Here is a 12817-nt window from a genome sequence, read left to right on the forward strand (position 1 = left end):
TTCTTATCTCATGTGAGAGGTTCCTCTGGATATTTTTCTCATGTGCATAATCTATTTTTGAAACTACTGTTATCTGAAATACCTGTTACTTCATTGTCTCATGTGAGAGATACATGTGTAGTCATATGAATAACTAGTTGGCTTTCCATATTTCTGGTCTGAACGTGCTCCCAAATGTTTATTTATGTAGTCATAGAAATAACTTGTTGGGTTTATCCATGCTTCCGGTCTCAAGATGTTCCCAAAAGCTTATTTGTTGCCATTCACCAGTGAAATCTTAGCAATAATTCTTTTTTTCTTTTAGATTGATATCAACATTTCCAAAATAAAGTGCAAGTAATTTCAAAACATGTATAACGTAGCATTTATGATTCTGAATAATGAAAGATACTCAAATGAACACAGAGACCTTATCAAGAGATGATAAAGAACATAGTATACTTGCTCTCACACTATACTTCAGATTAAAACAACAAAGATTAATTTTGAAAGATAAACATATAGAGAAACTATTAATCTTATAAACTGAAAATAAGAGAAGTAAACTTGTGTGGTTTCTGGTTTCTGATAGATTTAGTGGATGTCGAGGCCACTCACTCTGTAGCCTTTAGCTTATTGAACCACATAGCTTTTAGCTTATTATATTATTATAAGATATTTATTATTTATATTAACAACCAAAAGAAGTTGTAAGTCATTTCACTTGTTAAATAACTGGAAAATCTTGTTTCGTGACAAGATACCTATAAAGGTTTTTTTTTTTTTTTAAGGTTTTAGATTTAGTATTTTCTAAAGTACTATTTTGGTATCGATCAATGGGTGTTTTGAATTGATTTTTTGGGTATGCATTATTCTTATCTCATGTGAGAGGTTCCTCTGGATATTTTGCTCATGTGCATAATCGATTTTTGAAACTACTGTTATCTCAAATACCTGTTACTTCATTGTCTCATGTGAGAGATACCTCTGGATATCTTGCTCGTGGACAGAATGGGTGTTTGAAACTGTTGCTATGTGCAATACCTGTTAATTTTTGTCTCATGAACTCTGGTTCATTACTGTGCATAGATCAGTGGTTGAATATTACATTTACTATTTGCTTAACGACTGTGTATGTTTCATTTTTTGCGTCAATTGGACACATTTTATGATAAGGAAATAGTTTGCTTAGTCTTACAAGGAAATCTTGAATGTCTAGTAGCAATGGAATGTGTGAATAGGTTTCTAGTAACATTGAAAAATGAGGCATGTTTAGGTATAGTTTGCCTGTCTGTTTTTTTTTCTTTTTTCAATTTCAAGAAATTTTTTTCAAGAATTATTTATGATGGAATGTGTAATTTTATGTTTCTTTTTTAATTTGGTGCCCTCTTTGCTGTAGATATGTATATACGTTCTTAGAAGGTATCATCCAATTGTCCAACCAAGCTAACTAGATCATCTGACATGGTGTCAACAAAAACCCCTCTTGAGATGTTGCTCGCAAGCTGAACCATGTCAGGAATTTTTGATGGAAATCTTTCTGAATATGACAGTCCCGTTCCAACCAACGAATGAACTTAACACAATACTCGTAATTATTCTTCAAAGAACCAGTTAAATCTGGTGAGGACAGCTGAACACCATTAGGCACATTCCTATCACAATCATGTACATCATGTCTGCTTAAAACTCTCTTCCTTGACCCGCCAATTTGTGGTTCACCAACTGGGACTTCCTTGATTGGTTCATAGCTCAGTTTTCAGAGTTAACATTAGGCTTTGCATGAGAGTTTCTCAAAGTTCCAACCCCTGTATCATCCCCTTTTCACATGCTGATAGGAACTATAGGATGTGAACAATCAAAAGGTACAACTTCCACCTCATTTCGAGTGGGCGTGCCGAATTCATTAGTATTGGTTGCTTCCTCTAACAATGTAGCTTTAGAATGATTTTCATGGTAAATTTTAGGCAGACCCATTGTCTGATTATTATCACTTGAATTTGTTGAATTCCTTTGTGATTCTACTTGAGCAAGTGAACCATTTCCCTTGCCCATTTCAGCCATTTTCCATTCCTCATCCAGAACAGAAACAGAATCTCCATGCGCATCTTCAGGTTCTGCAGCTTGATTCATGTTAAATCTTGTCTTCGCTTCCTTAGATACCTTCAATTTAGGGGTCAAACTTGAATTTACACCCCAATCACTGGAGTTGACTGGCTTAGCAGACTCACAACCCTGAGTTCTTTCGCAATAAGGATTGTGGTAAGAGGGTTGATCATTGTTGGGACATTCAGATGTGCCATTAGAACCCTATTCTTGGGCCCAAGCATTATGCATAATATTTCCAAAATAGAAACACACAGCATAAATGTTTTGGCATTTAGGTTGGTAAATTTATTTTTGAAGATGAGGAGCAACATTTTTCCAAAATCATCTAGAACCCCTCCTTGTGCAAATCAGTTGGGAATGGGTAAACGGTTGATATTATAATATGAACAATTGTCTTGACATTCATCAAATTCTGTTCATCTCTTGCTTTTATGAGGTCCTTTCAAAATTGGTAATAATAATAATAAATATACATGTTTGGATGCAGGGTTCACTGGTGACGAATCCAAACATTCACTTGGTAAGTTTTCAAACTTCCATTTATATTCTTATATTTCTTATGCATTTGTATTTTGGTTAATTAAAGATTGATAAGTCTAGATGCATCTCAAGTTAATGTTTAGTCAGTTCTTTCCCAGCACTTTCTGAAATCATGCAGAATCTCACCATGGATTATTTGATCTTTAGGAAGATGTTTTATATTAAATTACTGAATTACCGGTTTCATGGACTATGAGGACATGGCTGATTTCATTGTGGCGGCGGAAGTTACAAGTGTCAATGCAGGTATGCGTTCTCTTATTGGCTGAGGGTTTTGCTTTTCTGTGTATTTTGTGAGTTTCTTGTTGTTTTGATGTCCCATTGATATTTCGATCAACATTTTTTTATCTCATTATGGTCTGTAATAATTGTTTTCCTATGTTGATAGGCTGCCGATGAAGATTTTTTCAGGGATGCATTTGATGGTTTATTTGTTATCATTGGGGGTTTTGTATTTTGATGAGTCTTTTTATATTTTGTTGAACTATAGGCCATCCTTTTTTCAATGTCTTTGAAGAATCTATGATGGTTTCTCTGTTATTCTGGTTTAGTGGGGGGTGTGATGGTCATTTGTTATTGTTAAGCATACGGGGTTTCGTATTTTTTGGTTTTTGGATTAGCCATTGAATACTGAATTGGGCCTATTTGATAATCTGTCTTTTGGTTATTGGCATTAGGGTGATTTGTCTTTTTATGTTGTGAGGTGGTATGATTCAGGCATATGTCTGTTTTGGTCTTTTGTCAACTGTTTTCGTTGACTTTCTATGATGTTTTGAACAGGCTGTTGATCATTTCTGTACTTTATGGGGATGTATGGGATGAGCATTCTTTTGTTATTAAATAGTTGATGATTTGTATTCTTACATGTTTGATGTTATTATTGAGATTTTTTGTGGGATCCTTTTCGGTAATGTTAAGGAATATCTCCTGTGTTTTTAATAGGTTGTTGGTAATTTATATTTGAATGCATTTGATATGGTGGGATATTGCGGACGTTACTTCTAATGGATGCCATGGGCTCTTAAAATGATCCTAATGCAGTTTCATTGTTTATTAATATTCCATTCTTTTTTAATGTTTGACCCTGCAGGAAGGCGAAGCTGTACAGGTTTGACAAGGATGGGAATCAATGGAAGGAGCGTGGTGTAGGAACAGTAAAGTTTCTTAAGCACAAGGATACTACAAAGGTTTGGCTGGTCATGAGGCAATCCAAGACATTGAAAATATGTGCAAACCATTTAAGTATGTAAATTTGTTTGTTTGTTTTTTTTTGTGTAATTTCCCCCCTGAGATTGTAATAGCTTATCTTACGTCCAAGTTTTAAGAGGCTTTCTGTGCCGAGAATTTGTGTTGATCCTTATTATCTGGATTATATTGTTTTTTTTTTTTGCCTTGCAGTTCATTCCCCAATGTCACTTCAGGAGCACGCAGGTAGTGATAAAACTTGGGTTTGGCATGCAACTGATTTCTCAGATGGGGAACTGAAGGAAGAACTCTTCTGCATTCGTCTTGGCTCTGTAGACAGTGAGCACTGTTCTTAGACTCTTCTAATCCTTGTTATGATCTTTTCTTTCTGTCTTGTAATTTTCTTTGATAAAATCAATGTTTGAGTACCTATATTCTTGGATCATTTCATTGAAGGGTTGATTTTGCATATGTTCTTAGGATGCTTTTGTGCAGATTATAGTGGGTTGGTAAGGGATCCCCCTCTCTAAACACCCTATCAGCATAGTTAAGACTTGAGTTTAGGGCGGCTTTAATTATCTCTGGTAATAGCAAATGATACTAAGGATTGTGCATAACCCACCCCCTTTTTTATTCCAATAAGCAGAGGTGGTCACTATGGTAATCCGATTTCAATTTGTAGTTAGAAAATGGGGTCACAACTTTCCATATTTTTTGTTTTGTTTTGTCTTTTTACATCAAACAATAGTATATTTATTAGAACCATAGTCAACTAAACAAACAGGAAACAATTTATTTGACAGGTGGAAGAAGTGATAGGCTTAGAGAAATTGAATTGTAGGCCATGCTTCTTGACAAATTGATGAACAAATGTCTCCTTACTTGAGATTTAGGTTGGCACCATGGCACCATCCTGTCCATCATTATACACTAATCTTGTCATTATCTTCTTCACTGTGAATGACTCACCTATTCCCTGCAAATAGATCTGGGCATAGAGGAGCCAATCCAAGAACAATAATCTCTAGAACAAGACAATATTAATGATCTAAATACCTAATCCTGAAGCTTGAGTTTGATTTTTCTCTATTGGTTCTGAATCTCTGATTGAGAATCTCCCACTCGTCATTATCAAACCTTCTCCTTCATCATTGGCATCAACTGCACTGCTAAGGTACTTTGGTTGGTTGTCATTGGACTTGAGAGCTTGAAGTTTCAAATGATTATAGTAACAGATAGCCAGAAAAGCCAGTCCACACCCACTCAAGTTTATGACTGTAACCTTTTCATTTATTACAAACAAAGATTATGTTATGAGCAGCCAGTCCTTGACAAGGCCAGCAACATTCATAGTCAAGGCTGCAGTCTTTCCTATCAGAAGAAACACTGCAAGATTAAGAGCCAAGGCACAAATAGAAATCTCATGTAATCCAAATCAAAGGAAGAGACCCTAATTATCAGAAATGGGTATTCTACTAAGGCCCAGGGGGTGCTGAGAAAAACAAGGCAACAAGGAGCAACAAAGATGTGATGGGATTCAACTTAATCCCTTTTGATGTTCGTGGAATTTGTATGAGAACCAATTGGGTAGTCTCACATGCAATTGCACTTAACTGGAGAATCACCTCCCATGCATTCATCTTGGCCTCCCCATAAGCTGAAATAGTAACTCCAATGGATATGGCCAACATATTGACCTCGGGCTCACCATTATAAGCTTCTTTCTTCAGGGAAACCACAATCAAATACACAGCAATGGGAATTAGAGCTTTCAGCATTTGAAATAATGATACTGAGAGGAAAACATAGGCAGAATTTGAAAACCAGAGACCCAAAGAATACACTTATCAATACTATGGGTTCAACGAGCTTGAAGACTCTTACAATAGCGACAGCCAGTATTGAGTAGAAGCCCATGTGAATCATGGTGGGACTGATCACACTAAAGTTGTCAAGCAATGGCAACTCCAATGGATATGGCTAACATATTGGCCATGGCCTCACCTTTATAAGATTCTTTCTTCAGGGGAACTGTAATCGAATGCATATCAAATGGGCACAAGAGCTTTCAACATTTGAAATATCGATACTTTGAGAGACATGCACCAAGGACTGCATCATTTAGGATTTGTACTCAGTTTAGGTGTCATATTCAAGGGGAAGTTGTTATGCTTTCCACCACTTCATAGATTGTTAGAGTGATGAAACAAAAGAGGCTCCCTCTTGAGGCTAGATTATGTCATTCATATCAGCTGTGTTGTTGATGTCCTAGCTCAGCCAGGTCTTGCCAAAACTCTGTTGAGGTTCAAAATTTATTATAAACTGAAATGTATTCACAAGAATTGACCTCATAAAATGCCATAATCACAAGATATGCCATACATGGTTGTGATTATGGCTCGCAAGACCCTTAGACTTTGAGCAATGAGGCTCGCAACATCACTTATGATTATGCACTCTACAATTCTGTGACCAGCTGAATGTCAAACAATTGAACCACGATTTAAATCCTATTTTGTCAGCAATAAGTACTATACTTTGTCTTTATTTAGTGTAGAGAACCAAGCACTTATTATGCTCATCTATAGAAGGGACAATGGTTGTTTGCCTATGAGGTATAAGGAAATCCTATCAGATGTTTTGTATTTTCGTATGGAATTGAATCATACTCCTGCACACTGTAACATTCATATATATCAACTTGTAGAGGCTTTAATAACACCTGGTATTCTGGTTAGTGATTTTATTGGACCTCATGTGCATATCCTACATGCACAGGATGGACTATTCATATGTTACAGGGTATTATTCTTATTATTTAGGGTGCACATCTTCAGGTGCTCAAGAACGATTACTAGAACAGTCAGTTAATTCTGCAATTTAAAGGATGAAAATTGAGGTTATAGGAGTCTAGTTTTGGTTCTCATCCACAATGTAACACTAGTCTGCCTGGGCATGGTTCTCATGGTTTAATAGTGACTTGAGGAGTCATAATACCACAGATCACTAAACACGAACAGCTAAGGTAGCCCAAGGACAATAGCCATATTTCACATTAATTAACAGGTCTTACATTAATTATCCTAGGGGGTTTTAATACTTCCAAATGCTTAAAAAACAGTTAGCAGAGCATTCACATTACACATTACAGCAATCTTTTCTATAAACCAACCAAATGCAGTCAGGAGAGCCCTCCTTTTAAACTATACAACCTTATTGTTAGTATGATCAACCTTATTCTAATATATAGTGTGACAAACCGTATGTGACAGGCAGGTGGAAAACTTTTCTCGCAATTGACTAAGTGACATCCTGCGAGCCAGACTTGAGACGGAAACCCTCGTCAGAAGTATATGCTTGGCTCTTTTCCAACAAATGAAGAGTCAATGAGGTTTTGTTGTAATCACTTCTGGTATCGTATTGGTTTAACCCACCCCCTTTTGATTCCAATAAGCAGAGGTGGTCACTATGGTAATCCGATTTCAATTTGTAGTTAGAAAATGGGGTCACAACTTTCCACATTTTCTGTTTTTTTTTGTCTTTTTACATCAAACAATAGTATATTTATTAGAACCATAGTCAACTAAACAAATAGGAAACAATTTATTTGACAGGTGGAAGAAGTGATAGGCTTAGAGAAATTGAATTGTAGGCCATGCTTCTTGACAAATTGATGAACAGATGTCTCCTTACTTGAGATTTAGGTTGGCACCATGGCACCATCCTGTCCATCATTATACACTAATCTTGTCATTATCTTCTTCACTGTGAATGACTGGCCTGTTCCCTGCAAATAGATCTGGGCATAGAGGAGCCAATCCAAGAACAATAATCTCTAGCACAAGACAATATTAATGATCTAAATACCTAATCCTGAAGCTTGAGTTTGATTTTTCTCTACTGGTTCTGAATCTCTGATTGAGAATCTCCCACTCGCCATTATCAAACCTTCTCCTTCATCATTGGCATCAGCTGCACTTCTGAGGTACTTTGGTTGGTTGTCATTGGACTTGAGAGCTTGAAGTTTCAAATGATTATAGTAACAGACAGCCAGAAAAGCCAGTCCACACCCACTCAAGTCTATGATTGTAACCTTTTCATTTATTACAGACAAAGATTATGTTATGAGCAGCCAGTCCTTGACAAGACTAGCAACATTCATAGTCAAGGCTGAAGTCTTTCCTATCAGAAGAAACACTGCAATATTAAGAGCCAAGGCACAAGCAGAAATGTCATGTAATCCAAATCAAAGGAAGAGACCCTGATTATGAGAAATGGGTATTCTACTAAGGCCCAGGGGGTGCTGAGAAAAACAAGGCAACAAGGAGCAACAAAGATGTGATGGGATTCAACTTAATCCCTTTTGATGTTCGTGGAATTTGTATGAGAACCAATTGGGTAGTCTCACATGCAACTGCACTTAACTGGACAATCACCTCCCATGCATTCATCTTGGCCTCCCCATAAGCTGAAATAGTAACTCTAATGGATATGGCCAACATATTGGCCTCGGGCTCACCTTTATAAGCTTCTTTCTTCAGGGAAACCACAATCAAATACACAGCAATGGGAATTAGAGCTTTCAGCATTTGAAATAATGATACTGAGAGGAAAACATATGCAGAATTTGAAAACCAGAGACCCAAAAAATACACTTATCAATACTATGGGTTCAACGAGCTTGAAGACTCTTACAATAGCGACAGCCAGTGTTGAGTAGAAGCCCATGTGAATCATGGTGGGACTGATCACACTAAAGTTGTCAAGCAATGGCAACTCCAATGGATATGGCTAACATATTGGCCATGGCCTCGCCTTTATAAGATTCTTTCTTGAGGGGGACTGCAATCGAATGCATATCAAATGGGCACAAGAGCTTTCAACATTTGAAATATCGATACTTTGAGAGACATGCACCAAGGGTTGCATCATTTAGGATTTGTACTCAGTTTAGGTGTCATATTCAACGGGAAGTTGTTATGCTTTCCACCACTTCATAGATTGTTAGAGTGATGAAACGAAAGAGGCTCCCTCTTGAGGCTAGATTATGTCATTCATATCAGCTGTGTTGTTGATGTCCTAGCTCAGCCAGGTCTTTCCAAAACTCTGTTGAGGTTCAAAATTTATTATAAACTGAAATGTCTTCACAAGAATTGACCTCATAAAATGCCATAATCACAAGATATGCCATACATGGATGTGATTATGGCTCGCAAGACCCTTAGACTTTGAGCAATGAGGCTCGCAACATCACTTATGATTATGCACTCTACAATTCTGTGACCAGCTGAATGTCAAGCAATTGAACCGCGATTTAAATCCTATTTTGTCAACAATAAGTACTATACTTTGTCTTTATTTAGTGTAGAGAACCAAGCACTTATTCTGCTCATCTATAGAAGGGACAATGTATGTTTGCCTATGAGGTATAAGGAAATCCTATCATGAATACCCTAGGTGCCCTTCCTTCGGTACATCTGGTAGTTAGCTAAAAGTGGTTTTTCATGACTCCAGTTCTATTTTCAGTGGGCGGCTTAGCACCATTTTTAGAAAGGAGGTGCAAAGGAGCTGCCTAACTTAATTTGGGTGATTTTAAAATTCCTCTTTGTTAAATTTGGAAAACTTGAAGTTTGGGAAATGTTTATTTTGTATTTTTGACAAAGTTGACCCCGTTGATTAGTTTGCAACTTTACATGTGAGATGGAACTTTATTATTGAACAAGAAAGCTGATTTGGAATTCTTATTTGTTGAGACAAATTACTTAGTAATGGAATTCTAGCTAATTGCATGAGTTTTTGTTTACTTATGAAGAGATCAAGCCACTTATAGCAATGGTTTAGTGGAAGCCATATGTATGGTTGTTATCGGGCAATTTTGCAGCATTTTCCTCACTTCAGCCACTCAACAACAGTTAGATTTTGCATGAATAGGCCACCCACCTTTGGGAATTTGGGGAGCTATAAGAGAACATTGAATGGCATTATTTTCTAGAGTTTTCTCAGTGAGCAGTCAACGTTCTCTTCCATCCTTCCTTTCTCTCATTGCTACCTACATCTCTATGCAGTGCATACTATTGCAATCATTCTCATATTTTATCTCCATGATGAAAACAATCTTTTGACTAATACAATGATGGAGTTTGACCATGCAGTTTCTTTACAGCTCTCCAAATTCGATGGTTGAACAGTGTTGTATGTTGCAGTAGTGTGAATGACCTAAGTTCCTGTACTTTGAAGATTTTTTATCACTTAAAAGTGCACAACCATCTTTCTTCTTTCATATTTGGTGGTCGTGGACTGGGATTTTGCATATTATTTGATCTTATAAGTTTCTTGTGTCCTTGGATGCTTACACATATATCAATGAAAACTACTTTCTGTGCTGATCACTCATATTGACCAAGCATATGCTTCCAAGTGCTGAAAGTGCATGAACACGAGGGACACCCTCCTGACTGGAGAAATGACAGTCCAAACAGAGGAGTAATTAGCTGTGACCTTAGGCTAATTAGTAATTTCTCATAGTTTTTCTTAGTTTTGCACAAATCAGATCAGAGAGAGAACACTTCCCAATACATCGTATTAAAAATTATAAGATGAAGTTTGAATTAACAAAGTCAAAGGATGAACCGAAGTCTTGGATAGCTAACACAGATCTGACACCTTCATGAGACAGAAATCAGAATGCATGGACAGAGACTACTAGGAGCTTTCCAGAATATTTCCAATCTAGCTCATGCATGGACGAGCACAAATTCTCTTCAACAAAGAGAATGTGCAAGTTAATAATCTTCAGTAAGTTGACAACATGTGGATGAGATATAGTGAATTATCTACAAGTTGAAAGGTTCTTTAGCAAATGTATGCTAAAAAATGTGGATCTGGATTAGCTTAATCTCCAAGCTAGGTTACAACTGAATGTACATCATGGGGGTAAACATGCAAGGGTCACTTGATTGTCAACAGCCATATACAAGGAATTCATATCACCCACCTGAGAATCGGGCAAAGTGAAAAACACTGATATGTCGATGTTGCATAAGGAGAACACATATTGCCCTATTTTCAGCTAGAGGCCCCATTATGTCAAGGTTTGCATTTCAAGACTACAGGGATTGCAATTTTCATTCACAAGAAAATTTGTCCCATTTTCTTACCAAATATGCATCGAGAAGAGAGCTGAACCGGTGCCCCTTATTCCATGCCTAATCATCAAGCCCAAAATAACACATGCTTTTCTTGGTGGAAAACATCACTTGTGGATGACAATTTAGCAGAAGCATGAAACCATGTGAATGGGATTATCGTGCACCAGATAACTAAAAAACAAATAAGTCTATCAAGGATTATGCAAATGGAACTTGGAAGCAGTCGAAAAAATCCTTGTTAGGACTCGAAAGCCCAAACATCTAAAAAGGTTGATGCTACAATTCCAACACCAGAAGTCAATAAAACGTTTTTTTCTCTTTAACAATGTCATGAAGATTGTAACCTCGAATACTAGAAGAGGTAAGCCAGAAAATAAGGGTAGAGCTCTATAAAAAGAAGCTAATATTTGACAAGCCTCACATTGTGTTTGTCTAATAAATGAAGTTATCAAGTGAAGCAATTGAAATGGTATATTTGAAAAAACACAAAAGATAGAAGAAAACAATGGGCAGAGTATATGGCCTTCTGATATGGTGGGATCAATAAAAATTTTGTACAAGTATATGTAGGGAGATTATGGGTAAGCTAAGACTTCTCCTCGAGCATTGGAACTTGTAATTTTATGTAACCAATGTCTATGGAACTAATTTAGCTGTTTCAAAACCTATCTATTGGAACTCTTGTAATAAGAAATGAAAACTATTGCAATTACCCTGTAGAGGCTTAAATAACACCTGGTATTCTGGTAGTGATTTTATTGGACCTCATGTGCATATCCTACATGCACAGAATGGACTATTCATATGTTACAGGGTATTATTCTTATTATTTAGGGTGCACATCTTCAGGGCTCAAGAACGATTACTAGAACAGTCAGTTAATTCTGCAATTAAGGGATGAAAAAAGGAGGTTATAGGAGTCTAGTCTTGGTTCTCATCCACAATGTCACACTAGTCTGCTGGGCATGGTTCTCATGGTTTAATAGTGACTTGAGGAGTAATAATACCACAGATCACTAAACACGAACAGCTAAATTAGCCTAAGGACAATAGCCATCTTTACACATTAATTAACAGTTTACATTAATTATCCTAGGGGTTTTAATACTTCCAAATGCTTAAAAAACAGTTAGCAGAGCATTCACATTACACATTCCAGCAATCTTTTCTATAAACCAACCAAATGCAGTCAGGAGAGCCCTCCTTTTAAACTATACAACCTTATTGTTAGTATGATCAACCTTATTTAATATATAGTGTGACAAACCGTATGTGACAGGCAGGTGGAAAACTTTTCTCGCAATTGACTAAGCGACGTCCTACGAGCCAGACTTGAGACGGAAACCCTCGTCAGAAGTATATTCTTGGCTCTTTTCCAAACAAATGAAGAGTCAATGAGGTTTTGTGTAATCACTTCTGTATCGTATTGGGTTATTGTTAGAAGTGATAATTGGATTTCGGATTCTCATCGAGTGAGTTGTTCTGCTTTCTCAATTTGAGAGGGTTTGTTTGGAGGGAAAAATGAAAGAGGACATACAATAATAGTGAGGGGAAATATGCAGAGGAAGAGGATTGAGATCATCGCCAGCAGGCAGGCTACATTTTCCAAACGAGGTGGATTGCTGAGGAAAGCTTACGAGCTCTCGATGCTCTGCACTGCAAGTTGAACTTGTGATTTTCTCCCCAGCAAGAAAGCACTATGAACTGTTTTTTAAGTGCAAATCCTACTATTTTGATTCTAATAATCATGGCTATGCAAACCTCATGAGATTCTTACTAATAACCCCCGGTGGTGCAAGCCGCAAGTAACTCGATGTTGAAAAAATTAGTGTAAAACCTCCAAATCGTTGGTTTTG

General features: G+C 36.9%; 1 protein-coding gene across 1 annotated transcript; it reads left to right on the forward strand.

Annotated features, from left to right (window-relative positions):
* Positions 1 to 2813: 2813 nt before the first annotated feature.
* Positions 2814 to 4169, forward strand: LOC149235520 (ran-binding protein 1 homolog c-like). The gene is made up of 4 exons (XM_089368575.1): positions 2814 to 2874; positions 3571 to 3577; positions 3719 to 3870; positions 4027 to 4169. Exons 1-4 carry the CDS (start codon positions 2814 to 2816, stop codon positions 4167 to 4169), a joined length of 363 nt encoding a protein of 120 aa, XP_089224701.1.
* Positions 4170 to 12817: the final 8648 nt, after the last annotated feature.

Source organism: Pinus tabuliformis, chromosome 8 (genome assembly GCF_031772625.1).
Source record: "Pinus tabuliformis cultivar Carrire ecotype Pingquan chromosome 8, CPIR1, whole genome shotgun sequence".
NCBI lineage: Eukaryota > Viridiplantae > Streptophyta > Pinopsida > Pinales > Pinaceae > Pinus > Pinus tabuliformis.